Source organism: Talpa europaea (genome assembly GCF_964194135.1).
Source record: "Talpa europaea genome assembly, chromosome: 7".
Lineage (NCBI taxonomy): Eukaryota > Metazoa > Chordata > Mammalia > Eulipotyphla > Talpidae > Talpa > Talpa europaea.
In genome coordinates this window covers 115,477,718-115,503,112 of record NC_140074.1, presented here as the reverse complement: position 1 = coordinate 115,503,112, position 25,395 = coordinate 115,477,718, and the positions used below count along the sequence as shown (strand labels likewise).

Below are 25,395 nucleotides of genomic sequence, written 5' to 3'. Positions count from 1 at the left end.
AATTAGGTAGTAGTGATGGTTGCACAACTGTGTGAATAAACTAAAAACCACTATTTAAAGTGAATTTTGTGGTATTCAGGTTGCTTCTCACTTAAGGATAATTTTTGGCATCTCCATTTCAAATTCAGAGATCAACAAATGAGTGGTGTTGAGTGTTGTTACTACCCATTGAAAAGTTTGCAGTGGTAACCTCCACTTTGTTTATAGCTCATCTTTACCTAGAAAGGACTTGAGGAGGGCTTCTGTTAGAATACAGGGCATGACTGTTCTAAGTTCTAGATCGAATATGCTGGAACCTTACCCTTTTCCTGTTTTTCTGTTTCTCTTTATCGCAATTTTTTCTCTGTAAAGCTTGTCTTTAGAACATGTCCAGGGGACTGAATTCAATGTTACAGTCTTTGTATCATCTCCTTTTCTTTTAGGAAATTAATTTGATGGCTCTGAAGAAGTCACCACTCTCGCTGGAATCCAGTGATAGTGACTCTGAGGAGTTGCCAGTATTTACCTTTCTAAAGAAGGAACCAGCTTCAACAAAGAGAAGCCAACCTCAGAGGGAAGAGAAGATTGTAGTAGTAGATACCTCAGATTCTGAGGCCTCTTGTCCTCTATCACCAAGGTTGAAAAACCCACCATCTGTCCTAGACGTATCTCAAACTGTCACACAAAGAGAGCCAGTCAGGGTGCTAAGCAGTGGAAGTGAGAGTGAGGAGGAATTTATTCCCCTGGCTGAGAGGCTTACTTGTAAGTTTTTGACCCATAAGCAACTGAATCCTGATGATTCTGACTCCCCGGTTAAAAGTGTCTGGGGTCATCAAAATAATGAAGGAGCAGCATGTGACTGGAAAAAACAGACTTTTCCAAAGAGCCCTGATGTTCCCCTCCATGCCACCTCAGAGAGACTTGCATTCAATAACAAGCTCTCTTTAGTAGTTGATCCATGCCACCAGCTTCCAGCCTGCCAAACCACCAGCCCTGTCCAGTGCCAAAGCTTGACAGTGACCAACACAAATGCCGAGCCCCCCCCAACTCAGAAAAGAACCAAGCCCCGTCAGAAGGCGCAGAGGAGAATCACACAGGGAAACCAGACCCAGGAACAAGCAAGCGTGAAGAAAGGCGCCCTGAGACGAGAGGAAGGGAAGAAGGAGGCAGCACTGGTTCACAGGCTAAAAGCCCAGAGGCCAGAGGAGTGCTTAAAGCACATCGTTGTGGTGCTTGATCCAGGTTCTACCGGCATCTGTCTTTACCTGGGGCTGTGTTACCTGCTTTCTGGGCCACCCACTGACAGCCCCTTCCCCATCTGTTGCAGTGCTTTTGCAGATGGAAGGTGGGGGCCAGCTCCTGGGAGCGCTGCAGTCCATGGGGTGCTGCTGTGCCATTGAGGCGCAGGAAGTGCCTCGCAGTGTCACCTGGAGGAGAAGGGCCGGGCCGGCTGAGGTAGGAGCTGGCCTTTCTCCTCCTCCCTCTTAGAGTTACAGAAGAAATACGCTTTTACTCAAAAGGATGTATATCAGTCATGGCCCCAGCAGGAAAACAGATGGCACACTTAGGATATTTGGAGGAGGATTTAATAAGGGGACTGCTTTCCAAGGTGTGGGCAGGGTACAGAAAACTATAAGGGTCAGCTCAATACTTGAGGGTAATAACAGCATAACTCCAGTTCTTTGCCTCTGGTACTGTTGCTGTTTTGTATCAGATAGTTCTTTGTCTTGGGGACTGTCTGCTGATGGTAGAGTGTTTATCCCTGGCATCTACCCACTAAATGCCAGTAGCACCCTTCCCAGTCGTGACAATTAAAGATGTCTCCAGATATTGCCAGTCATCCCTTGTGGGAAAAATCATCCCTGGTTGAGAACCACGGCTTAGCTGTAGCCATGTGTAGGCCTGAAGGGATGATGGGAGGAAGTAGTTACAAAACGCAGGAGAAAGAAGCCAATGTAGAGAGGACCACCTTGAAAGGGGCTTAATCTCCAGCAGTGGAGTGTGGCAACCATAGGGAGCCCCATTGGGAGGAAGCCAGGGAAGGCAATACCCTGCCTTTACTCCCCTTCCTTCTCCCTCCAGTCTCTTGCTGGGCTCCCCACAGGCCACGCCCAGCCAGAGGGAAGACAGTGCCCAGGATCCTAGCGCTTGCTCACCGAGCTTTGGGAATGAGCGGGCTGTGTTTGAATCCCACCTGGCCTCCCAGTTGCTGCGGCCTCCCGTGCCTGCTACTCCTCTTGCCTGAGAGTCCAAACACTCCACCCGTCATCTGCAGGAGCCCAGAGATGAAACGTGAAGGCTTTTCCCCTCTCTTGTTAGGTCTCCTTATTTTCAGAGCAATTAAACACCTTTCTAATCTGGAGTATTGGCAGACCTTTGTATCCACATAGCAGGTTAGCCTTTTAGAGCACTTTTACATTCTCTTTCATGTTTCAGTAGCAGTTATCCTATAAGGAGGGAATTGTGAGCCACATGTTACAGGTGGGGAAATCGAGGCTTAGAGAAGTGGAAAGCCTGGTTAAGGATCGTGGCTAGTCAGTACTGGGCCGGAAGTAGAACCCAGAGCTCCTCCCACTCCCTCTTCACTGTGTCATGCGCCTGGGATTTTTTTCTGTGTCTGCTGTGTGCTCTGTGGCTGCTCATCTTATTCAGTCCCCACAACCAACAACTTCCTGTAAAAGTTCAGTTCCCCAGTCACTCCATGATACTCTCCTGCTGCGAGATAATTGACCTTGAGGCAGCCTTGGCTGTGTTTACATCCCAGCTATGGTGAAGAGGGCGTGCCCGCATAGACTGAAGTTTCCCCTCGGATTCTTACCCTTAGCTCACAAATGCTTGTTCGTAAGGGCCCCCTAGCTCATAGTGAGCATCTGCTCTCACAACCGGAGTGAGTGTTTGTGCCAGTCCTTTGGAGGAACTGCCTTTCCTTCCAGTCCCCCCCTTTTTTGTTTTTTTCCCATTCCCCATTTCAAACTGGGGGGAAATTGGCAGTTATTTCTCAGCCCATTTCAGCTTGCTGTGTTCCTTTCCTACTGCCTCTGAGCTGTGATGTGGTTTCTTGCCACCATGATTTCATTCTGAAGAAAAAGGAGACCATTAAATGGGCCAGGCTGACTGTTGGTGGGGGATGTGGGGGGTTCATTCACCCAGAAGGCCTGGGTCTTTCTCACAGGTGCTGAGCACCTGCTGACCTGCCTCCCTCTGCTGGGTTCGGATTCTTTGGCAGGATGGAGAGGAGGGCTGGGTGGAAGAGCCGGCGGTCCTGGTGCTGCTCCTGGTAGAGGCATTTGTGTCCATGATCTACTACTTCAAGCAGGTGGGCAGAGCCTGGGGGGTGAGTGCCGAGACCCAGGACAGACCAGCTCTGGCTAGGGAGCAAAGCATTACTGCAAATTCTGCTCCTTCATGCAGGGAAGTCTGAGCAGCACCGAGAAAGGGAAGGAAACACTTCGGAGCTTTGTAGCTGACATCACAGCAAGGACAGCAGGGAAAGCGCTGTCATTGGTGATTGTGGACCAGGAGAAGTACTTCAGGTTTGCATGTGTCATGGAGACTTTAGCATTAAAGGAGGCAGCTCTTGGATCAATAGGGGTGGATTAATTAAGATCTGGGTCCCTGAAAAGCCCCGTGGGATGCTCTGGGCCTGTCTTCTTTCTCTTCTGCCTCAGCTCAGCCTGGAACTGCTGCTCTTGACTCTCTCTCCCCTGCTTCAGTGCTCCACAGCTTCCAAAGAGAAGGAAACAGGGAATGGCAGATAGAGAACAGGCCAAGGAGAAGCAGCAGCAGCGTCGGCCAGAGGCCAACACAGGGCCCGTGGTGTCCAGGGTGGATATGGAAGAGGTAAGAACTGCCAGAGTTGGATCTCCTACTGAGAAAGTAAAATGCCTGCTGGATTGGGGAGAGAAGGGCCTAAACAGGGAGCCCAGGGGCTGGGGTGCAGCTCAATGAACAGTGAGAGGAGACCCTCAGACTGGTCTCTCCACCCAGTCCATCCTGCTTCGGGGTCTCTAGGCATTGGTGGATCTGCAGCTATACACAGAAACCCAGGCTCGAATTGTGCAGAGTTGGAAAGAGCTGGCTGACTTGGTATGTGCATTCACGAAGGCTGTGGCTGAGACACCCTTCAAGTGAGTACCCCCAGCGAGTCCCAGCTCCACTGCCTAACCCTGTCTGTATGGTGGCTCTGGTACCCAGAGATGTCCTTTCCCCCTGTACCCTGCTGCCAGTCCTTTGTCTCATGCTTGCGGCAGAAGGCACTGACCTCACACTGGGAATGGTACACCAGTCCCTTTGAGATACTCTGCCTTAGCAACAAGCACTGCTTGGGAACGAAGCGAGCACGCAAATAGGTTAGAAACGGTGCCCCCATACCCAAGGTCAGTGTTGGGGAGCGTTTTTAAGTTCCCAGTTAGGGACAGGTGCAGGAGAGTAACGAGTATCTGCAGTTTTTCAAATGTGCTATTTGCAGGAAGCTCCGAGACCAGACCAGCTTCTCCTTCTGCCTGGAGAGTGACTGGGCTGGAGGGGCAAAAGTGGACCGCGCTGGCAGGGGACTTGCAGTAGTATGGAAGAGACAGATTCAGCAGTTGAACCGTGTCAGCCTGGAGATGGCCAGTGCAGTTGTGGATGCTTATCCCTCCCCACAGCTCCTACTCCAGGTATGCGGCCCCAAAGGTCACGGCCCTGTGTCTTGTGGCCTGACTCCAGGTTTCCATGGATGGCTCTGGGAGGGCCCCGGGCAGGTCTGCTGAGATCAGTGGTTAACACTGACCCAGGGAAGGAGGACAGGTTCTCATCCCCCAACCCAAGCTTATGGCCTCCTGCTGTCCTCGTTCATGGACAAGAGGTGACTGGATGGTGTTAACAGGTCATTTGCCACTTTCAGGCTTATAGGAGGTGTTTTTCGGAGCAAGAGCGCCAGAATCTGCTTGCAGACATAAAGGTGCGTCGCGGGGAAGGTGTGACATCCACCTCCCGCCGCATTGGACCAGAGCTGTCCAGGCGTATCTACCTTCAGCTGACCACTCTGCAGCCAGATCTCTCTTTAGACAGTGCGGACTGACGCTAGCCCCCAGGGCCAAGATTGAAGTTACTTCCGAATTGGCCCGAGACTTTCCTGGGCATCATTATTTATGCAAGTCTCCTTAATGTCAACATGAGGCAGAACTTCCTTACCTTCACAGCATTTAATGTTCCTCCTCTAGTAGCAAAAATCAGCTGCCATGTAGGAGCCACCTTTCCCCAGTCAGCCCCCCAAACACAAAGGAACAAAGCCAGACCACTCAGACACATATTTAATAATGTAGAAATGCTAAAGAACCTCAGCATCCAATCTGGAGAGCACAAGTGAACAGCCTTCGGCATGTCGGCAGGAACCGGACCTGATCACTGCCAGCTTCTGTGTTCTCTCAATCTCATCTCATGTACTGTCTGTTTAGTTTCAATAAAGCATTTGTACCAATGGCTCTGGAGTTTAGAGGAAGACTAAAGGGATGTGTAGTGACTCTGAGAAAGGTGTGGGCCTATGCAGCAGAGCTATCTTCGGGGAGAGGAGAACATATTTCTTCTAGGATCAGGACAGTCACACATGGCAGTCCTGTCCAGGTGGGCCACTCAGGAGATGCTGGACCCACCCTCTCTGCCTCTGAACAGGTTCATCTAGCTGTTGTGAAAAGATGAGGCAAAGGAGGCCACGAGGCAGGAAAATGCTGAAGCTGGCAGATACGAGAACAGCCACCTGCCCCTCCCTGCTAGTCATGAGAGTTAGTGCACCACTTATAAACTGCATGGTGCCACTGGCTCGCCTTGAGCAGATGTAGTTCGAGGTCTAGAAAATGATTTAAATCTTAATTTCTATGAAGCTTGAGTTTTTAGGCTGCCTTTGAGGTATGTATTCACACCAGCTACTAAGAGCGCTGTCACCCAGTGTGGCCTGGCCAGGTGGAAGTGCCTCCTTATTTATTGGCAATCGGAGTGAATGCTCTAAGACAGGCAGAACTCCACAGAAGCTGCCCAAGACTCATGACTGAGAGATTCAATCTGGTCTGAGTTCTATTCTCTCGGGATGTGGTAAAAGAAAAAATGATGTTACGAGAATTCCACAGTGGGTGTCCAGTTGTGCCTCAAACTAACTGGGAGACCACAGGCAAGTCCTGGAAGGCCTTAGTTCCCCTGTCTCAAGTGTCAGATTGGAATGAATGGTTCTGGAGTCCCTTTGATGGGCTGAGATTTTGTATAGTCATTAATAGGTTTGAATGTCTGAGGTCCTTAAGAAAATAGATATGCCCCTCCCTCCCAATTTATGCCAGATTTGCTGAGTGTGGAAATCCCCTGGTCCCCAATAACACGCTGCCTCCTGATCTGCCCTGGCCGCCCAGGGAGGAATGAAAGAAAGGGTTGGTGACATACAAAAGTATAAATGTAGTGACAGCTGACCGTTTAGTAGAAACGAGCCTTGCCTTTACACAGCTTTGTAGAACAACTAGAAAAGGCTGCTTTTTCCTCTCCCCACCCCCAAGCCTATTCCTTTAGGCATGCAGGTAACTGTCCCCACCTCCCATTTCACCTTATTCCACCAGGGAACCCTGACTAAGGAACAAAGAAGTCCTACAGAGGAGGTCTCAAGTACCAATCAGCAGCCATTTGATGATGGCAGGTAGGTCTGACGCTAAAAAGAGGTTGTGTCCAGCAGAACCCAATTCCATAGGAATCCAAGCTCCAAGGCTGGGAGGCAGCAGGTGTGTTGAGAACGAGCTCACTGCTGAGAATCGGTCTGCAGGACCCACCGGAGGATGTCGTGGCTGCGCAGGCCCCGGACCGCGTTGTCGTAGATGGTGTTCACGCTGGTGCAGAGGGGCTGCCGCTGCAGCTCTGTCACCCGACAAGCCACCAGCCCACCAGCCACACACAGCAGCAGCAGCAGCAGCAGCTTCAGCACAGCCCATGACCGGGTGTGTTTCCGGGGTGGCGGCTTGCGGGGGCGAGAGCCAGATTTAGATTCTGGAGGGACAGATTCGCAGTAGACAAAAAAGTTCAGTCAGGTTGGGGAGACCCACTAGCATTCTACCAATCAGTGCTGGTCTCAACATAGAGCCACTTGTACCCCTCTTCTCAAATGCAAACTCCCAGGCTCTAAAGAGAAAACTTTTAAGAACACCCAAACTCTTAAAAATACCTCACTGTGCAGACTGAAACATAAACCTCCCTTGGATCTTAAGGGGGTACATTCAAGACGGGGACTCATTCTGGGTGTCTCAGGTAGCTCCCACAGGCCCTAACACTTAAATTCTCCGTTGCGTGGTAATAATCCAGGCCCCTGGGGATCAAGGGAAGGAGTTTATCAGGAGGCACCACGCATGGTACACGTGGCTAGAATGCTGCCCATTTGGGGAGAAACAGGTTTGAGATTTATTAATAGTATTGTTGATATTATGGTAAGATTTATCTTGTTAACAGGAATTAACCTGGGGTGGGGGTTACAGATGACTGCCATTTTCTGATACATAGAACTTTTCTAAATCTCTACAGTGATAATATTACATCTATAATAAGGGGGGAAAACTGGCTTTGAGATTTTTAGGCACTTGACTGAGCACCCACAAGCCAAGAACTGCATGATCCTGTCACTGAGACTTTCTTACTCAGCTCAATCTCATCGCTACCCTGGGTAACGGGGTGTGAGCCTCATTTTACACAAGAAAACAAAAAGGAGAGGTTAAACAACTTGCTCACGGCAACCGAGGGTAAGCGGGGACAGGCAAGCTGACCTCCAGCCTCCCTACAGAATCCTGCCCTCTCGGGCCCTTCTGGCCAGAGGGAACGCAACCCTCCTGCGCCCATGCAGCCGCATCAATACAGAAATTCAACTGGACAGAGTCAGGCAAAACGCTAACGTGTCTTTATAACATGGCTCCTGGAACACAGGCCATGTGATTCCTTTGGTATTTAAGCAAAAACAGTGACGTGTTCCAACTTGGAAAGAAAACCACAGGCAGGGCCGGCCTTGTTGAAACTGCCATGCGCTCAACACGTGCAGTGCCCTTCATGGATGACGCAAGGGGCCTTTAAGGGGAACCTGACCATACACAGTCTTTGTCCCTCTCAGGCCAGCACTCTAACCCTTACAAGAGTGCAACTCCCTGCTCCGGGTATGCACTCACCTGAAAACACCTGCACATAAACGCGTGGTGCTGGGGCCCTCAGTCCCTAGGGGAGCCCCCATTATCTGTCACCCTCCAAGAGCTACTCCCACTCCCTAGAGGATACTGTACTGCCTAAGGTTTGCCAGCTCGTTCACCCTCGTCTGCGCCTGCAGACGTGACTCTCCCACAACAGCCCCTCTGGAACCTGCAAAGGAGAAAACATACTCGGAGCCTGATTTGTTTCCTTCTTAGGTTTCTTCTCCTGTTCCCGCTTGGCTGCTTTGAGGGCATCATACTCCTTTCTGCGGCGCTCCTTCTCTTCTGCCTTCTCCCGCTTCCGCAGTTCCCGCTCCTGCGCCTCCTTAGCTCGCTGCTTGGCTTCCCGCTTCTTCTCAGCTTCTACAAAAAATAGATCCCCAAATGACTTACCTTCCATAGACCCACCAGTGTGCTCCCCCAGGTGATTAGAAATAGGGCTCCTGCCTTCTCTTTCTATGCCACGAGGCACATGAGAGACTTTCTTTCTGCTTTCCAGGAAGTGAAGCTGCTCTCAGGGTTTGCTGAGTTGATGCTTAGTAAGGAGCCTCTAGCCACAGCAGCAGAGACATGAGAGTAACATAGCAAGGGGGAATGAGAAAGGTGCAGGTGATAAGTCCGGTGCTCCTCTAGAATTAGGTACAAATTCACAAGGCACAGCAATTGACAGCCCTGTACAACCCATCATGAAGAGAAGGAACAACAGGTGTTGATTCTATGGGATTCCTATCTCCCCAAGCTTTAGAAAGGAATGTGATATGGGGAGGCAAGCAAGACAGTGAACACTCAAGTTCAGGGTTAGAGATGATAGAAATTTCTGGAAAACAACAGTTTATCAGAGGGCTAATCTCTATAGATATCAATTTGGGAATCTATGTGACACATTCAGACTGATTTCAGAGCTCAAGTATGTTTACGTGGAGTACCCAACTTACAAATTATTTGCTCTAAATTGCATTTCCAAATTAGTTATTGGAAGCTTGAAGTATATTTTTCCAAAGCCAGAATGCCACAAATGGTGGTTAAATGGCCTCTTGCGGCTTAAAAGCCTCTTTAGCTCCTTATGTAGCTGAATAGTAGAGCTAAAAGCACTGTAGCTTTCCACTGCTTCTCTGTGGACAAACTCCATGTTCCAGCTGGGTGCTAAGAATGCCAAAGAACATGCCACACCCAGCCTCCAGAGAGCGCGTGCCACCGAGAAGCGACAGCAGCAGTGGCCAGAGTCCGCAGGGCATCGGGGTAGCCATGCGTGTGGCGAGGGACAGTCCAAAGGCAGGAGCTCTGATTTGGGACTGCAATCAGCACGTCGGTCCCGCCCCTCCACTCGCCCCCCGCCCCCCAGGCATCCCCAGCAAGGGGGCTCCAAAGTCAGCCAGGCAATCCAGTCTACTGTGTGCCAGGTCTTATGCTAATTCCTAGATAGAGCAGTGAGAACCATTCAGGTTCTAGGACCCAAGTCACCTACTTTCCAGAGAAGACAGACAATAAAAAAGTGAACAAACAGTAAAAACAACAGTGGTATGTGCCAGGGGGAAAACAGAGGCTTGGCCCGTGGCAGGCCACGCTAGCCATGTTATAGAGTTTGAATTTCATTCTAAGTACAATTAGAACCCACAAGAAGCTTCTAGTAGACAGTGACATAATTGTTGTAGTTTAAGAAGATCTCCCTGGCTGCTGTGTGGAGAAGGCACATGCATGGAGATGGGACATCATGTCAGAAGGTCTGTGGAGGCTTGATATGGGGGTGGCGCTGGAGATGGAGAAATAGTCACATGCTCAACTTGCTGGCAGACTGGATATGGGAGTAGCAGAAGAAAGAAATGTGGACATCTTTCCAGTGCCAGGCTTGAATAACTGCAGGGATGGTGACGACCACTGGGAAACACTGGGATGTGCAAAGGGACTGTTTCAACTAGGTGTCATTCGAGATGCCTGGTAACCCTCCCAGCAGACAAAAAATAAGAGGCCGAATCCGACGTGGTAGCCTGGTAGAAAAGCCAGGACTGGAAGGAGATTTGTCAGGGAAAAATGATACCAGCAGACTGCTCCCCACGCTCTTCACGACTCCTCTCAATTCTAACACCTGAAACATGAGGATTACCGGCAGGGACGAGTACCTGGAAGACGTCTGGAGGAGGGACAGCCACCCACCTCGTTCGACTTCCAGCCGCCGCTGCTTCTCTCTCTCCTGATCCGCCTGCACTGCCTTCATGTGCTGTAACACCTGCAAAGAAAGGGGGCACTGGTAAGTCTGACAGCGCACAGGTTTACTCAGGGGAATCTCAAGAGACAGCGCTCTTTGGGATTCCTGATCACCGCCCAGAGGCCTGCAAAGCTAATGCAGTTAATGTGACCTTTGGATCTTAACTTACTACACCAACCTCAGTTGCAGAAAAGTTCTGAACCCAGCTCACTACAGTTGTTTGGAAGTCTGTGAAACACAACGCCAACTGCAGTCTGTAAAAAGTCCTGCTGTGTACATTCTCTCCTGCATGATGTCATAGAACTCTCCCAGTACCATTTTCTTTTTTTTTTTTTTTTAAAGATTTATGCATACAAGTGGGGTACAGGCCAGAGGTGCAAGGGGTGAGAGGATTCACCAGAGACAGAGTAGGTAGCAGAACAGGCAGACTGACTGAAATACACTGCTGAGGGGAACAGTGGGCAAGCCAGGAGAGGTCTGCTGCGCCATGTGGGTAGCTCCCTAGCCAGGGATCTAACTCGTGCTGCAGTGGCTGCAGATAGCTTCATAGAGCTACGACTTAACCCCTTGTGCCACCTGGGAGGCCCTCCCAGTACCTTTTTCTAATGAGCAGGGACAGCATCTCCAAGATGCTTTGCTGACCTCCTTGATTTCCCTCAGGTCCCCCAGCTTCCCCTGTCCCCAGTCCTCAGACTCCTAAGTTTCGGAAGGGTAGGGACTATTGTCCTGTCTGCAGGTAAGCTCAGAGCTTCACTAATTATAAGCACTCAGTACTTATAGTGATGGATTGATTCCCATTTCAAAAGGAAGAAAACCAAGATTCTGATAAGGTGACCTGTCCACTTCACAAGGTTAGAGAGCAAGCTGGGAGGGCAAGTTTTCTGAGTTCCCAGACCAGAGCTGGCTCCACTTGCTTTCAGTGCAGAGGAAGGAGAGCTCTAAGAGAATGGGAAAGAGCCAGCTGGCCCAAATACCACAATTTGGCACCAAGCTCCTCAAATCTTTGTCCAACTATGATGACCTCTGTACCATTCACACAGATTCTTGCCATAAGCATGGTTAGGGGAGGAGGTAAAAGACTTGTGACCTAGCCTAAGCCAATTTTCTCATGTGGAAAACAGAGATAAGGTTTTCTCCAGCCTGTTGTGAAAAGTAACATAATCCCTGCCATTATATGGGCTCAGTAATACTGTTGCTTTTTAACTTTATCTTCTTTTCTGCATTAGTGTAAGAGAAGAAACCCAAACTGTTCTAAATTAATAGTTCAAACTGTGCTCACTACCATCCTAGATGACCTGCAGGACAGATGTTTATTTAGATGTAATGAATTTATTGGGTGGAAACTTCAGACATGCCTTCAGACATCATAAGAGCGGCAAAAGCATATCCCTCTAAGAACCTGGTTTAAAGTCACTAGAAACCCTGTCCTAACTAAGCCAGGCCTTAAATCTATGGGCACCTCTCTGGAAGGAGCTGGCCTTGCTCACACAGATGGCTGCTCAATGAGCCGTGGCAGGATCGGGAAAGTCATGTACAATGGAGAGAGGTAGCTCAAGATCGAAGTCTCTTTCTCTCTCTGAACTCTGAATTCTAAATAAGCACCATTGGTTGGTGGTAGGGGGCACATAGCTGGCCAAATAAAGAGCTGGGAGGTATGAGAGCCGCCCCTTTTACCTTGGTTAGCACACCATGTGTTAGTTACTGAAAACCCAGCAAGTTCAGAAATGGGAGAGACTCCCATCTAATTTAGACCATGAGTCCCTGGAGGGGAGATTTTTTCTGCCTATCCCTATCTACCACATATAATAAGTATTTGATGAATACTGTGGATTAACAAACGACTTTTAATAGGTGCTTTTACTATGTGCCACGCTGACTGGGTACTCTAACCCAGGCCTGCACAAAGTCAGAATGGTGAGATCTCAACTAACTCCCAGAGACAAGTGACCGCATTCTGGATGGCCAGGGCTTTCTGCTTCCACACCTTAAGCATGCTGGGGGCCAGCTGAAGTCTGGGCAGGGCACAGTGCCCCCTGAGGCTTTGGAATATACTTGTGATCACTAAAGACCTTTACACTCAATAAAAATTATTTTTGTGGGTAAAAACTGGAATGTCAGCAATTTCATATGGTTCAACATATTTGTTGGGTGAATAAATGCCAGATGTCTGAGAAACGGAAGTGAAGCCTGCTTCCCAGGATTATGAGGACGATGAGGTGAAACACACAGAGCGTGCGGGACAGAAGAAGAGTGCGTGGTGCTGCTGTCCGTCTTCAGAACAGACGTCACTGCTAAAGCACCGAGTTTACAAAACAAGATTTCACCGGTCACTTGCACAGTTCCCAGCTAAGGGGAAACTGCTGCCCTGGTGATGTGCCCTCACTGACTTTGTGCTTGATTCCATCTAACAATGGGTGGCACGGATGGTAAGGCCATGTGAGAAGCTCTGGGCTAATGACAGGAAAAGGCCATTACTCTCGAGGTTTACATGGAGACCCGTTGCACGCACATTTCATTCACACTCATTTTAGTATTCAGAGGGAAGTCTTTTTTTTGTTGTTGTTCGTCATGTCCCCTAGACATAGTCATCTGGTGCCCTGCAGAAAAAGTAGCAACATGTTCTAAAGCTGGAGGGGAAAATGACTACAGTGGAGTTTTTGAGGGATGGATGCAGTGCTGTTTTCAAGAAGGAACCTGAGGTGTCTCAAGGATTTAGCAACGTTTGCAAGGTGCGCCTTCCACAGTGGACTGAAACCAAAAGCTACATCTGCCCAGAGGAGGTGACTAGTGCTATAAACCTACAAATACTGACACCTTTCTCATCAAATTCCTACAATAACTCTGACTCAGGCCACAGCCCCTGACTCTCCTGTCCCACTGAAACAGGTGTTGGCAGCGTGCCTGATGGATCATGCGGCTGTGGTTTAAGACTGGAGGTACCTCAGCAGAGCAGGGACCGGATTGTTTTACAACTTGCCAGGTAAACATAGAAACAAAGGTCCCTTTGCTTGACAGGTTCATCATAGACAGATCACTGGGACCTTAGTGCTTTCATAAACACAAAGCTACAGGTGCCCTGGGGGTGGGGAAAACAAGAGGAGGCTGAGACAAGTCCCGGGGGTGTGCAAAGGAAACATTTCATGCTTACCTTGTTGGCGCACTGCTTACACTGCTTCTCGTCTAAGCAGTCACCTGCCACCTTGGCCAGGATTGGATCCAGGGGGTTGTCCTTCAGGTCCAGCCACTTCAGGTTCTAGAGATGGGCAGAGACTGGCTAAGACTCTAGTGGACAGAGAAGTCCCTCCAGGGGGACAAATGAGCAGGAAGCAACAAAGGCCCTCTGTGTGACAGCTGCAAGAAAAGTCATCTGAGGCAGTGCCAACGATGTGGCATTTCTGTCAGCCTTTCCCACAAACATGTCCCATCAGCCCCTGAGTGCTTGCCACAATGACCACGATACACTGGTTTGTGAGTTGTTACCTTGAGTTGAGCAAAGCTGACAGGCAGGGTGACCAGCCTGTTGTTGAGGAGATCCAAGTGCTGGAGGTTGACCAGACGGCCAAAGTCGGCTGGCAGCTGCTGCAGCTTGTTCTTGCTCAGGTCCAGCTTTACCAGGTGTGTGAGGCCACAGAAATCCGACTAGGACCCAAAGGGAGAACACCTGAGCCTCGGGCTCACACACTTTGGTTAACAGACCAAGGAGCCCCACTCCTATGTGTAAATCTGGACTTGACCTTTTATACCAGCTATTCCAAGAGGAGTTCCAAGAACGAAGATGGAGCAAATGCTCACTGCTCCTAGTGTTAAGTAGTGAGGTGTGCATGTAAAGGAGCTGAATGCAAAAGGGGCGCAACAGAAGAATCTTCCTTCATCCTCAGATCTCCAACCAATCCATCCTCCACATTGCTACTGAGTGGTTAAGGACCTGCCTACCCCCCTCAAGTACCCTATGTTTACTTTTCATAGCAGCTGTCAAAACACAGCATGAGCACCCGTTCCCGTTAATCTCCACTCCCCTCCACGCCAGCACACGTTCACCGTCAGGCCTGTTGGTTGTCTTGCTGCCTTTCCCGCCCACTGTTCTGGCCGCCTCATGCCTTGCCGTATCTATTGGACTCTTATGCTTTGTTCTTTGTGACCCCGGCACAGTGCTTAGCACAGGTGCTCATAAGTGTTCTCTGAGTGACTAACTGGCTGGCTAAGCGGGGTCTGTCCCACCCATGTCCTGGCTCTTCAGCACAGTTCAAAACATCCTTCTTGTCAATAAGTTTCTGCTCAGCACCATCTGAAGGGATGCTCAGCCTTAGCTAATGAGGCACTGCTGGTGCTATCAGGGGACTCTTTGGGGACTCCCTGGGGGACTTGCAAACACCAGTGGAGCTGCACTGCGGGGATAACAAACAGATTGGAAAGTGCACTTGGGGGTGCTGAGAAAGTGGACAGCAGGTGTCAGGTGCAAAGAAGTGCTACCCTTCTGTAATTAGACACAAAATACTCCCTGGAAGAAATGGGCTCTCAGATGCATTTTCAATGTTAGAAACTGTTCTTGATGAGCTGCAGGAAGAGGCTACAAACAATGAGTAAGGCCCAGGAGAATACTGAGAGGGGAAAGGACTAATGATCCAGAGAAGAAACTGTCAACTTCTGAGACTCAATCCCTGAGCTAGAGTCCAACAGAGTATGGCAAGGCATGAGGGCGACCAGACCAGAGGGTGGAAAAGGCAGAGACGACAACAAATTTAGGTCTGATACTGCTGTGGAGGAGAGACTAGCTATTACCCACAAGAAGTTAAAGGGCTAAATGACTTTAATGTCTAAGGTGGAGCAAAGGGAGAACTGGGGAGAAGCAGTGAAGGAAAAAAATCAAAAGAATTTAAACAGACTGGATGTGATGAGCAAAAAAAGCATCTCAAGTAATTCAAGGATTGGGAGGCTAATGATACGGTAATTCCATAAAGCCCTATTTTTTTCTTTTCCCCATCAAAAGATGCACAAACAGCTTTTACCTTGGAATGCAGAGCAACTTACAAAATGGCCCTTACTCTCTTTTATGCAAGAGGGAGGGAAACTATTTTTCAAAAGAACAAAATAGAGCAAGAAAAAACAGATGAACCCAGTAAATAACTCAGTCCGAATCCTGTTGATTTTGTTTTATGTGACCTGACTCTCCCACTGCTCTAAAGAATGAGGCCTGTACCTTGCTGCCCTTCCCACTGAGAATTACCCCACCCCCTATACTCAGGTTTAGTTATAATCCATCTACAGCCTATCATGAAATAATGCCTATTACACAACTCTCACAAACAGGAAAAGCATGCAGGGTTCTAGATGGAATCCTACTTGCTTGCCAATCTTACCGGTAGAGTACTCAGTTTATTGCAGGACAAATCCAGCACGGTGGCCTTTGGGAGGGCAGCCTAGGAAAAGAATGAGAACAAAATGTCAAACCAACACATGGAACAGTTCAGTGATATATCCTAATGAAGCATTTTCCAAAGAAAGGTCCCACGATTAGGAAAGGCCAAATAAATAAATAAATAAATAAATAAAGGGACTAACGAATAATATTCCTGGGGAGGAAAAAATAAGCCAGTCAACCAGGAATCCCAGGAGACTACAAAGACAAGGGGGTTGGCTGTGGAACACCCAAGAAAGAAAAACTCAGATTCTTAGAAATTCTCCACAGCATTTAACATTTTCCTAGCACCCCTCCTTATTGGGGCAGGGACCATGCCTGACAGAGTTTTCCGATATCCACATTGGCTGAACTGTGGCTCAGTGAATGAGTGAATGAATGAATGAATGAATGAGTGATAGCTTGAGTGCAAATAGGCCCTCACAGTCCATCTCCACTTTCCCTGGTATTCTCCTTGGGGCAGTGCTGCACTGAGCAGATGCCTGGAGTGAACGGCTTTGGGCAGCAGTCCTAGGGTCAGGCTGAAATGAGGCCAGTCACCTTCCTCGGGTCAGGAAGGAGGCAACTCTTTAGTTAAGGAACCTGGGTCAACCTGCACTTTCCAATGGTCAGAAAGTCTGAAGAATGAAATTTGACACCTAAAAAAGTTTTAGATATTACAGTGGAAAGAACGCTACAATAGTAGCTATGCATGCATTAGCATTTGCTAACTACAAAGTATTAAATATTACAGTCTTATTTAATCATCATGACAACCTTATGAGATGGGCACCATCTCATTTTACAAGAGAGCAAGTCTAGGGATAAAGGTTAACTAGCCTGCCAAGGGCACTCAGCTGTAAGAGCTGGGATATGAACTGGGAAGGCCGCGCTAGCTTCCACACTATACCGCCAAGGCTGGGGGAAGACTGGGCCAAGTGCCAAAGGCAAGTGTAATTGGTTAAAGGCAGTGATGAAAGTGTAGGGCATCCAAAAGGAGGCTAGTCTGTGGGTGGGAACCCGATGGGAAAAGAAGGGCTGTAAGATCCATCGCCACTTTGGCAACAAACTAGTTGTGGAATCTTGCCCGGCTCTCAGATCTCGGTTTTCTGGGGGTGGGGTGGGGGGGTGGGAGTTGGGCAGAGGGGTTGGCTGCAGCCTCAGGGAGATTCCTACTGGTTTCAGATGACTTAGGAAGAAACCTTGCCAACCAAGCGGACTTCTCCCATTCAGGAAAGGACGCCTCAGGCCAGAGCAACCACTAAAAAGATTGCCGACTTCCTAGAATAGCCGGCTCTGGGCCACACCCAGGTCTACCCGAAGGCCTACTTTTCGACCAAGTCATTCATTCATTCGTTCATTCATTCTCTAAGGACAACTCTCAACCGCTCCAAAGGGTTCGGGCAAGGAGCTGAGCGCCGTGAAAGCTTCCTCAAATTGGGCTGGGGAGTCGGACGGGACGGATTCACTCCAGGCCAGTAAAAAGCCCCAGGCCGGACAATCAGTTTCTCCCCATCTTCTGGAACCGCGCCAAAGTGACACGTGTACATCCAGGAAGAACACGGGGGCAGGACACCGCCTCCCTGGAGATTAAGCCCCACTCCCTCCCCCACCCGCACCCCCTTGGGATAAGACGTGGAAACTGAGGCATGGGAAAGGGGGCAGCCCCCGCGGGGGCCCGCGCCCGTCGTGGGCGGGCGCCCGGGCCTCGCGGGACAGCACTGACCAGCTCCCTGACGGGGACCTCATTCAGGTCGCTGAGGCTCAGGTCCAGCTCGTTGCCGTCCAGCTTGTCGCGGAGGCTCCCGCCCTTGCTACCGGCCTTGGTCATGGTGACGCCGGCAGAACGGATCCCGGCTCTGAGGCACCGACGGGCAGGGAACGGGCTGAAAACCTGCTCGTCGGTTCAGCTGACTCGCACCCAACCGACGACGCCTGTTTCCTCCGCCGCCGAAGGTGCGAGACCGCGGCTGCCCGTCCTCCTTCCCGCACACTCTGAGCCCCGCGCCCTGCTCCCACCGGTGCCGCCGCGACGACGACCACTTCCGTGTCCACGTCACCTTCCGCGACCACTGAGAAGGACTGGGCCAGAGCGGCCCGCACACGTCCGGGCGCGCCCTCTGGCGCCCACAGCGGCACACTGCACCCGCCGCCACAGCCGGAGCGGGCGGCTCAAGACTAGGAGCTCAGGTGTCCACCCAGCAAACCCCGGTGACCACCGCGGCTCGTCTACGGTCATCGGTCCTCGGCTCTGGCAGCGCCAGGAGGCGAAAGCGCACGGGCCTTGGGCCAGAAGGCCTCGATTCGCATCCAAAACTGACCTCATCAGAACACTCCCGTTCTCCTGGAATAGGAGCAGAAATTGAGTAAGTTTCGAATTTGCTCCCTGTCCTTCCTTTATTAACAAGTCCCAAATCATCATCATCTGGAAAAATCAGTTTCTGAATCTCTCTTATCTCCTCCGCACTGGCGCAGCCATTGTCCAGGCCGCAGTCAGCGCTTGTCTGGATTACTGAGTCCCTCTCCTACCCATCCAACTCCACCCAGCTGCTCTGATGATTTTTGTTTAAATCTAGCAAAGTCTCTTCTCCGCCTAAAACTCTTCAAACCTCCAGCTACCTCTAGGAAATGAACCATATTTCTTTCTACATTGGGCCCTGCCGTGTCTGTAGCCTCCTCACAAGCTCCAGTCACTCCCCCGCTGCCTAGGATGCTATATAGACTTCAAGCCTCCCTATCTTTCCCTTTTCTGGAGCCGTGCTGACGGATGGATGGATGGATGGATGGATGGATGGATGGATGGATGGATGGATGGATGGATGGATGGATGGATGGATGGATGGATGGATGGATGAATGAAACACTTTATCCACTCCAGACCCCTCAGTTTGTTCATCTTTGAAATGAGTATGTTACAGCTGATTTTAGACAATTGTAAAGACAAATAAAGTCAGTTCAATGGCCTACCCATTTAACAAACCACTGTGCACACCCCTCCCTGCAGCCCCCACATCTAGGCACTGTCTCCCCTTCTGGGAAATAGACAAGGGTAACTTGGCAGTAATACATTAGCGCTTGACAATCTCTAAAGCCCTTGGGCATCCATTTATTTTGATAAAATGCAGCAGGTCCTCAAATAACATTGTTTCCTTCAAAGTAATTTCCTTATCATGTTGATGCGGGGAGGGGGGGAGAGAAAGTCCATTCTCAGCCAGGGCTGCTGTGTGTGGAGTTTACACATTTTTTTGGTGTCTGTGTGGATTTTCTCCTGATACTCTGGTTTACTCCCACAACCCAGAGATGTGCACTTGTACGTTAGGTCATTGGTGAGTCTGAATTGTCCCAGTCAGAGTGGGTGTGAGTGTGCCCTGCAATGAAACACAGGTGTCCTGTCCAAGTTTCCTGAGCTGCCCGCCATCAGCCACCCTGGACTGGAAGAGCTGGGTTGGAAAAATGAATGAATGAATAAACACAAAGGAGTGTTTAATATTAGAAGAGTTTTGGGGGAGTCATTATTTAGTGGTTAATGATGTTTTTGTGTCCAGAACTTAATTCTTGTTTATATCAATTACCTTATGGTAAAACTGGTTTTGCTTAAAGATCTATCAATAACATTAAGCAAGGACATACTATACATAGAGAGACTAGGAGGCACCTTCTATTACTAGCACCCCTTTGGAAAGAAAGAAAGTTTAAAAAGGAGAAGTAACTTGTCCTTAGTCACATAGCTGGGGTTGGGGGAGCAGACCTGAATCTTTTGATTCCAGATCCTATTTCTTTTTCACTACATCCTATTTTCTCTACCACCAAGGAGCCTAAAGTCAAGGCTGATATTATATAAGGTACAAATGATAGTGTCCTAATACATATAGATAAAATCTGTGTGGATGAGCAAAACTGTGTGGGTGTACATATAGATAAAATCTGTGTGGATGAGCAAAACTGTGTGGGTGTACATTTGAGTGTGACTAACATGGGGGAGGTCATTCATTTTCTGTGTCTAGGGTTGTGATTTATTATATTATTTCTTTTTACTCACAACAGCCTTATAAGACAGATATTTTTTCAGTTTTATGGAGGAAATAATTAAGGCACAGAGAGGTCGACTGTTAATCTACTTAGCAGCAGCCTGGAAACAAGTGAAAGCATTCCAAACAAGGAGGGTCCTACCCAACAAGGCAGGGAGATGGAGCTTGGGAGGAAGAGAGAAATCAGAGAAGGCTTCACAGAGGAAGTAGCATTTAAATTGGGCTTTGAAGAATGAGTCCTTTTCAGACAGGCAGAGATATAGTCCAGGAGGACTGCAGAAAGAGAAATGAACTATTTAACTATAAACTATTTAACTGGAAACCCATAGCTTTGTGAGAAAGTGAAGTCTATCATCTGCTGAAAACTTTTTCCTTGGGAACAATAGACTGGAACACCCCCTGAACCAAATGCCACCTTGTGCCTTGATGTCTGAGGTTCTGTGAATTGCTGCCAAAGAGAACACAAGTATCAGAAATCCCGGTGAAGCCAACGATCAAGACCAGGACAGGATGGAAAAGCTTCCTGGAAAAACCTTGGCTCTCAGACCAGCATTGTCACTGCCCAGTCTCATGCCACCCAGGCGTCTGTTTTTCCTTCTGCAGAATGGGAATCATTAAATGGGAAAGTGTGTCAAGGGCTCAGAGAGACTCTTATGAGAAAGGGCCAAGAAGCACCTTGTGGCCCAGGTTAGCCTTCCTAAGCACAGCAGAGGTTTGTCCCCATAACAGGAGGCAAATTTAAAATGCACTCCTCAGAGGAGCCCTTGAAGACTGGATCTCCCAGCGTAAGTCTCAGTGCAAATGATCTCTGTTAAAATCGTTGATTTATTTACATAGATTTACTTAAATACTTCTCATGAAGACAGATTTGTTCTTGTCAGTCAGTCCATCCCAATACAATCATTGGTATTTATTAACTAGCAATACAAATGTAAAGTGACTACAACTAGAAATCCCAATAGGGTTTTTGTTTTTTAGAGTGCCATGACCAGAAAATGGACCTTTGAGGGAAAAAAGGACCATTGACAAAAATTGCCAAGAACACATCATGAAATTAAAAAATAATATCAAAGGCCTGCTGAACCAGATATTAGACTTCATAATAAAGTCCAGAACAACAGGATAGCATCATCATAAGCAGATATCAGTGGAACCACAGAGAGTCTGAAAGCAGATCCAAATGTATATACAAATTCTTAATATATTATTAAGACTGCATTTAAAGACAAATCTATCAAAAGGAGAGTGGTAGAATAAATTAGAATGCATTTATACAATGGCAACTTCTGTGGAACATTATGCAGCCATTAAAAGAATAAGTAGAATTATATGTATTGACCTGGAAAAAATGTTTGTTGTATATGATCAAGTTAAAAGTGCAAGTCACGGAATAAGATGCATAGTGTGATCTCTCTTTCCAATATGAAATTTTTGACATAGGGCCTCCCTGGTCATGCAGGGGTTAAAGTCTCAGCACTATCAAGCTATGGGCAGCCACTGTAGCATGAGTTTGATCCTGGCCAGGATGCTGACCCACATGGCACAGCAGACCTCTCCTAGCTCCACTTCTGCTCCCCTCAGGAATGTATTTCAGTAGATCTGCCTGTTCTGCTCCCCACTCTGTCTCTGGTGAATCCTCTCATCCCCCCAACCCTGGCACCTCTGGCCTACACCCCACTTCTTGTATGCATAAATAAATAAAATAAATCTTTATTAAAAAAAGAATTTTCATTAAAAAAATTTTGACATATATTCAGACATACAGAAAAAGTGCAAGCATAGAAGTAAGAATTCCCAGATTTTCCAACTACAGAAATATATACAGATTTCTGAATTATTTTAGAGTATTCTGCAGACACAATGCCCCTTTATCTAAGTACATTGGTGTGTATCTCCCGAGTACATGGAAGTCTTTTATAAACCACAATACAATTATAAAAAAATCAACACAGTAACACTGATCAATGCTATCTAATTTATGGACTTATTCAGATTTCATCAATTGTCCAGCATGATCTCATTTTTTTTGGAAAAAGCATATAAAGGGTGGATGGACAAACACATTTATTTATTTACATGTTTGTATGAGCCTTGGAGAGGTTTGGAAGCATAGCCACACTTTTAACCTTGCTTACCCTGAATCTTTTTTTTTTTTTTAAGATTTATTTATTTATACAAGCACTGGGTACAGTCAGAAACGTGGGAGGGTGAGAGAATTCACCAGAGCCAGAGCAGGGAGCAGAGCAGGCAGGAGGACCGAAGTACACTGCTGAGGGGAGCAGCGGGCGGCAGGAGAGGTCTGCACGCCATGCGGGACCCTCCTCCCCTGGTGGCCGGGGAGCAGCCAGGGATCGAACCGGCGCTGCAGAGGCTGCGGGCAGCTTCGCAAACCAGCGCTCAACCGCTGCGCCACCGGGGAGGCCCTTACCCTGAATCTTTGTTACAAGATGTATGTATTATTTGTGATTAACTCCAGTCCTATCCATGGTGGGCTGCATACCGGCTCCCAAACATGTCTGTATCTTACTCCCTGGAATCTGCATGTTACCTTATATAGCAAGAGGAAATGTTTAGATGTGATTCAATTAAGGATCTTGAGGTGGGAATATAGCCCAGGATTATCTGGGTGGACTTAAATATTGTCCCAAGAGCCTTTGTATGAATAGCAGAGTGACTGAGTGCAGAAGGGAAGGAGGCATTGTGCCCACGGAGGTGGAGATAGGGATGTGGCCACAAGCCAAGGAGCAAACACCTGGAGCCAACAGAAGCAAGAGAAGTCCAGCAACAACTCTCCCCAGGAGCCTCTAGAAAGAACCAGCTCTGCCAACACCTTGATATTAGCCCCATAAGACTCACCTCCAATTGATGGCCTCCTGAACTGTCAAGGAATACATTTCTATTGTTTTTAAATCATTAAATTTGTGTCATTTATTCCAGCAGTAATAAGAAACTAACACACTGAAATAAACACGTAAATAAATACATAAAAATTTAAAGATTTTTAAAAGAAAGCAAAAAAAAAAAAAAAAAACCCAAAAAACCAACACGTAGAGAAATGTCTCAGGACTCAGCACAGAACACCAGGAGAACTTTGGGACATGCCTAGGGTAGGCACCTGCCCCCTGATCCCCCTCTCCCACAGCAGCAGCCACACTGCATGCCAACGTCAGTTTCAGGGACAGCCTTCTCGACTGGACAGTGAGCATCCCGAGGACATGGCCTATGTCATTCATATGGTGGCCACTCAATAAAGGTCTGTTGAATCAAGGAATGAGTAAAACAAGGGCAATGGCATTTGTCCAATTCACCAAGATAATGGTGCTTTATCTGAGACTTGACAGTTTAGCTTTTTTTAAGAAAGATTTATTTATTTATGCATACCAGAGCTGGGGTACAGGCCAGAGATGTGGGGGGTGAGAGGATCCACCAGAAACAGAGTGGGGAACAGAACAGGCAGACTGACTGAAATACACTGCTGAGGGGAGCAGCGGGCAAGTCAGGAGAGGTCTGCTGCGCTATGTGGGTAGCTCCCTGGCCGGCCAGGGATGGAACTCATGCTGCAGAGGCTGCAGATAGCTTCAGAGTGTGGTGCTTAACCACTTGAGCCACCAGGGAGGCCCTAGACAGTTTAGCTTTTGACTTGGACCAAAGAAAAGCTAAAATTTGTTATCATCCAAAGAAAGATTTTTGTTCTAAACTCTATGAAAGCAAGGCTTTCACAACTTTTAGGAGTTGCTAGGATAGTGGCTTACGTAGTTTTTCAATTTTGGGCTGTCAGCCAGAAAATACTGGTTGTTTATAGTATTTCTACATCTGCCTGTGTCTGCCATTAATTATTAGTTGTGATGAAAATAATTTTACTTTATAAAGCAGCTCAGAACAAGTTCCTTATTTTTATTTTCAGTTTGAAAATCAGAAACATCTGTTTTTAAAAACAGTTCTTGTCAGCCTTTTTTTTTTTTTTTTTTTTTTTGATATTGCTTACTGGCTCTGACTAGCAGAGTATTATGCTCCAAATCACTGTCATCTCTTCTTAACTCCTCCCACTGCCCTCTTCTTGATGTGATTGCAGCCATTTCTCCTATTTCTCCACCCTTCCTCCATGACTCGCACTCCTTACTAAATAACTCCCATCTCAGACATAGAAAGCAGGCAATTCTTCAAAAGGAACATCCTCACATACTATTTGGAAACAGTCAATTACGACAGAGAGCTATGAAAATTACAAAAGACCAAAAAAAATTTTGTATAAGGTCATTGAGAGAAAAAATAACAGAGCTAGAATCTTCCAGCTCTGACTCTGAGGCTGACCAGAGGCTTAAATAACCCCTCTGCACTCATTAACTTACAGTCTCACAAATTTATAATCTTATAAAACATGCTATCTCTGTAAATGATCGATGTACCCTGTTTTAGAAAAATAAGATAAGAAAAAGGCTTTTTGACAAAAGGCATCAGTTCTCTGTCCCACCCCTGCCTCCCAGTCCCATGCTCCAAATAGAAATTATTTTTATTATTGTGATAAAACAAAATAAAATTTACCATTTTAACCACTTTTAGGTGTACAGTTCAGTGGTAGAGATACCAGCAGCGGGAGCTGGCAGCAGCAGTGGTTATCTCTCAACCCTGCTGCTCCACCACAAGCCAGTTCTGGTTGTGACTCCTTGGAGCCCAGCAACCTCCATTTTATAGGTGGTGCTGGAATCATAGAATGGATCAATCAGATGCAAGCTATGAGCTGATTGGTGATAAATGGTCCAATCAGCCATAGGATTAAAAAAATAGTCCAATCAGACTTGTAGGTGGGGCACCCCGAAAGACCATAAAAGCAGGGATAGAGGGAGCTGAAAAAACACTGTTCCAGCTTCCAAAGAGAGAAGGGAACACTGTTGCAGTCTCCAAAGGAAAGAGAAGACTCTGTTCCTGGCCTCTGAAGAAAGAAGAAGGATCAGGTGCTGACTTATAAAGAAGAAAGAAGCATTATCCAGCACTCAACCTCCAAGGAAGGAAGAGAAGCTGAAGACCTTTGCCAGAGACTGGGCCTCCTATCCTGTCTCTGATATTTCCTGAATTGCTTCTCGGCCTTTGGCTAAGATCAAGTGTAATATCTGATATTTCCTGAAAGGTACACCAAAGGCCCTGGACCTGGTGTTTCAAAGAGCTGTTTGTTGGTGGTGTAGCCCAACAACTTACAAAGAGCTGTTAACACTTGGTGTCTCTGTCATGGCCTCTGGGTGACTAGTAGTGATCATCACTGCTGACCATTGCTGTGCAGCACTCCTGGTGACTATTGGTGACCGCCAGTACTGGCTTTGTGCTGTCCAGTTCTGTTGACAGGTGACTGGCACATCTGTACTTCTGGTGGACACTATTTGGGTGAGACAGCCAGCCACTTGTGGCTATAGTAAGCTCTTTGTTTCCTCTGTTGCCAAATAAACCCCATTGCTGTTGCTCCTTGAGCCTGAGGTATCTTGCAATTGAGTGCACATGAGGGAACCCACAGATGGTGACCTGTCCTCTGTTGGGCACTGACCTTTGAATGGTTATTATTCCCTATTGTATAGATATTGCTGTAGCCCTTGGTTTGGCTTTTGGGCTTTTGGCTGCCCTCTT

General features: G+C 47.8%; 2 protein-coding genes across 3 annotated transcripts; one reads left to right on the top strand and one right to left on the bottom strand.

Moving 5' to 3' along the window:
• Nucleotides 1-434: 434 nt before the first annotated feature.
• On the top strand, nt 435-5,041 carry EME1 (essential meiotic structure-specific endonuclease 1; the record flags this gene model as incomplete). Of its 2 annotated transcripts, none has more annotated exons than XM_084236876.1 (8): nt 435-1,221; nt 1,307-1,434; nt 3,206-3,295; nt 3,391-3,512; nt 3,693-3,819; nt 3,991-4,106; nt 4,448-4,637; nt 4,865-5,041. In XM_084236876.1, the coding sequence occupies 8 exons, from the start codon at nt 435-437 to the stop codon at nt 5,039-5,041; spliced, it is 1,737 nt and encodes a 578-aa protein (XP_084093002.1). The 2 variants fall into 2 exon arrangements, with proteins under 2 accessions (XP_084093002.1, XP_084093003.1); XM_084236877.1 differs by having other exon boundaries at nt 3,391-3,522; nt 3,703-3,819.
• A 1,692-nt stretch (nt 5,042-6,733) lies between these two features.
• LRRC59 (leucine rich repeat containing 59) lies at nt 6,734-17,585 on the bottom strand (the record flags this gene model as incomplete). The annotated part of the gene is made up of 7 exons (XM_084236467.1): nt 6,734-6,978; nt 8,346-8,519; nt 10,308-10,380; nt 13,508-13,612; nt 13,840-13,998; nt 15,717-15,776; nt 17,481-17,585. 7 exons carry the CDS (start codon nt 17,583-17,585, stop codon nt 6,734-6,736), a joined length of 921 nt encoding a protein of 306 aa, XP_084092593.1.
• Nucleotides 17,586-25,395: the final 7,810 nt, after the last annotated feature.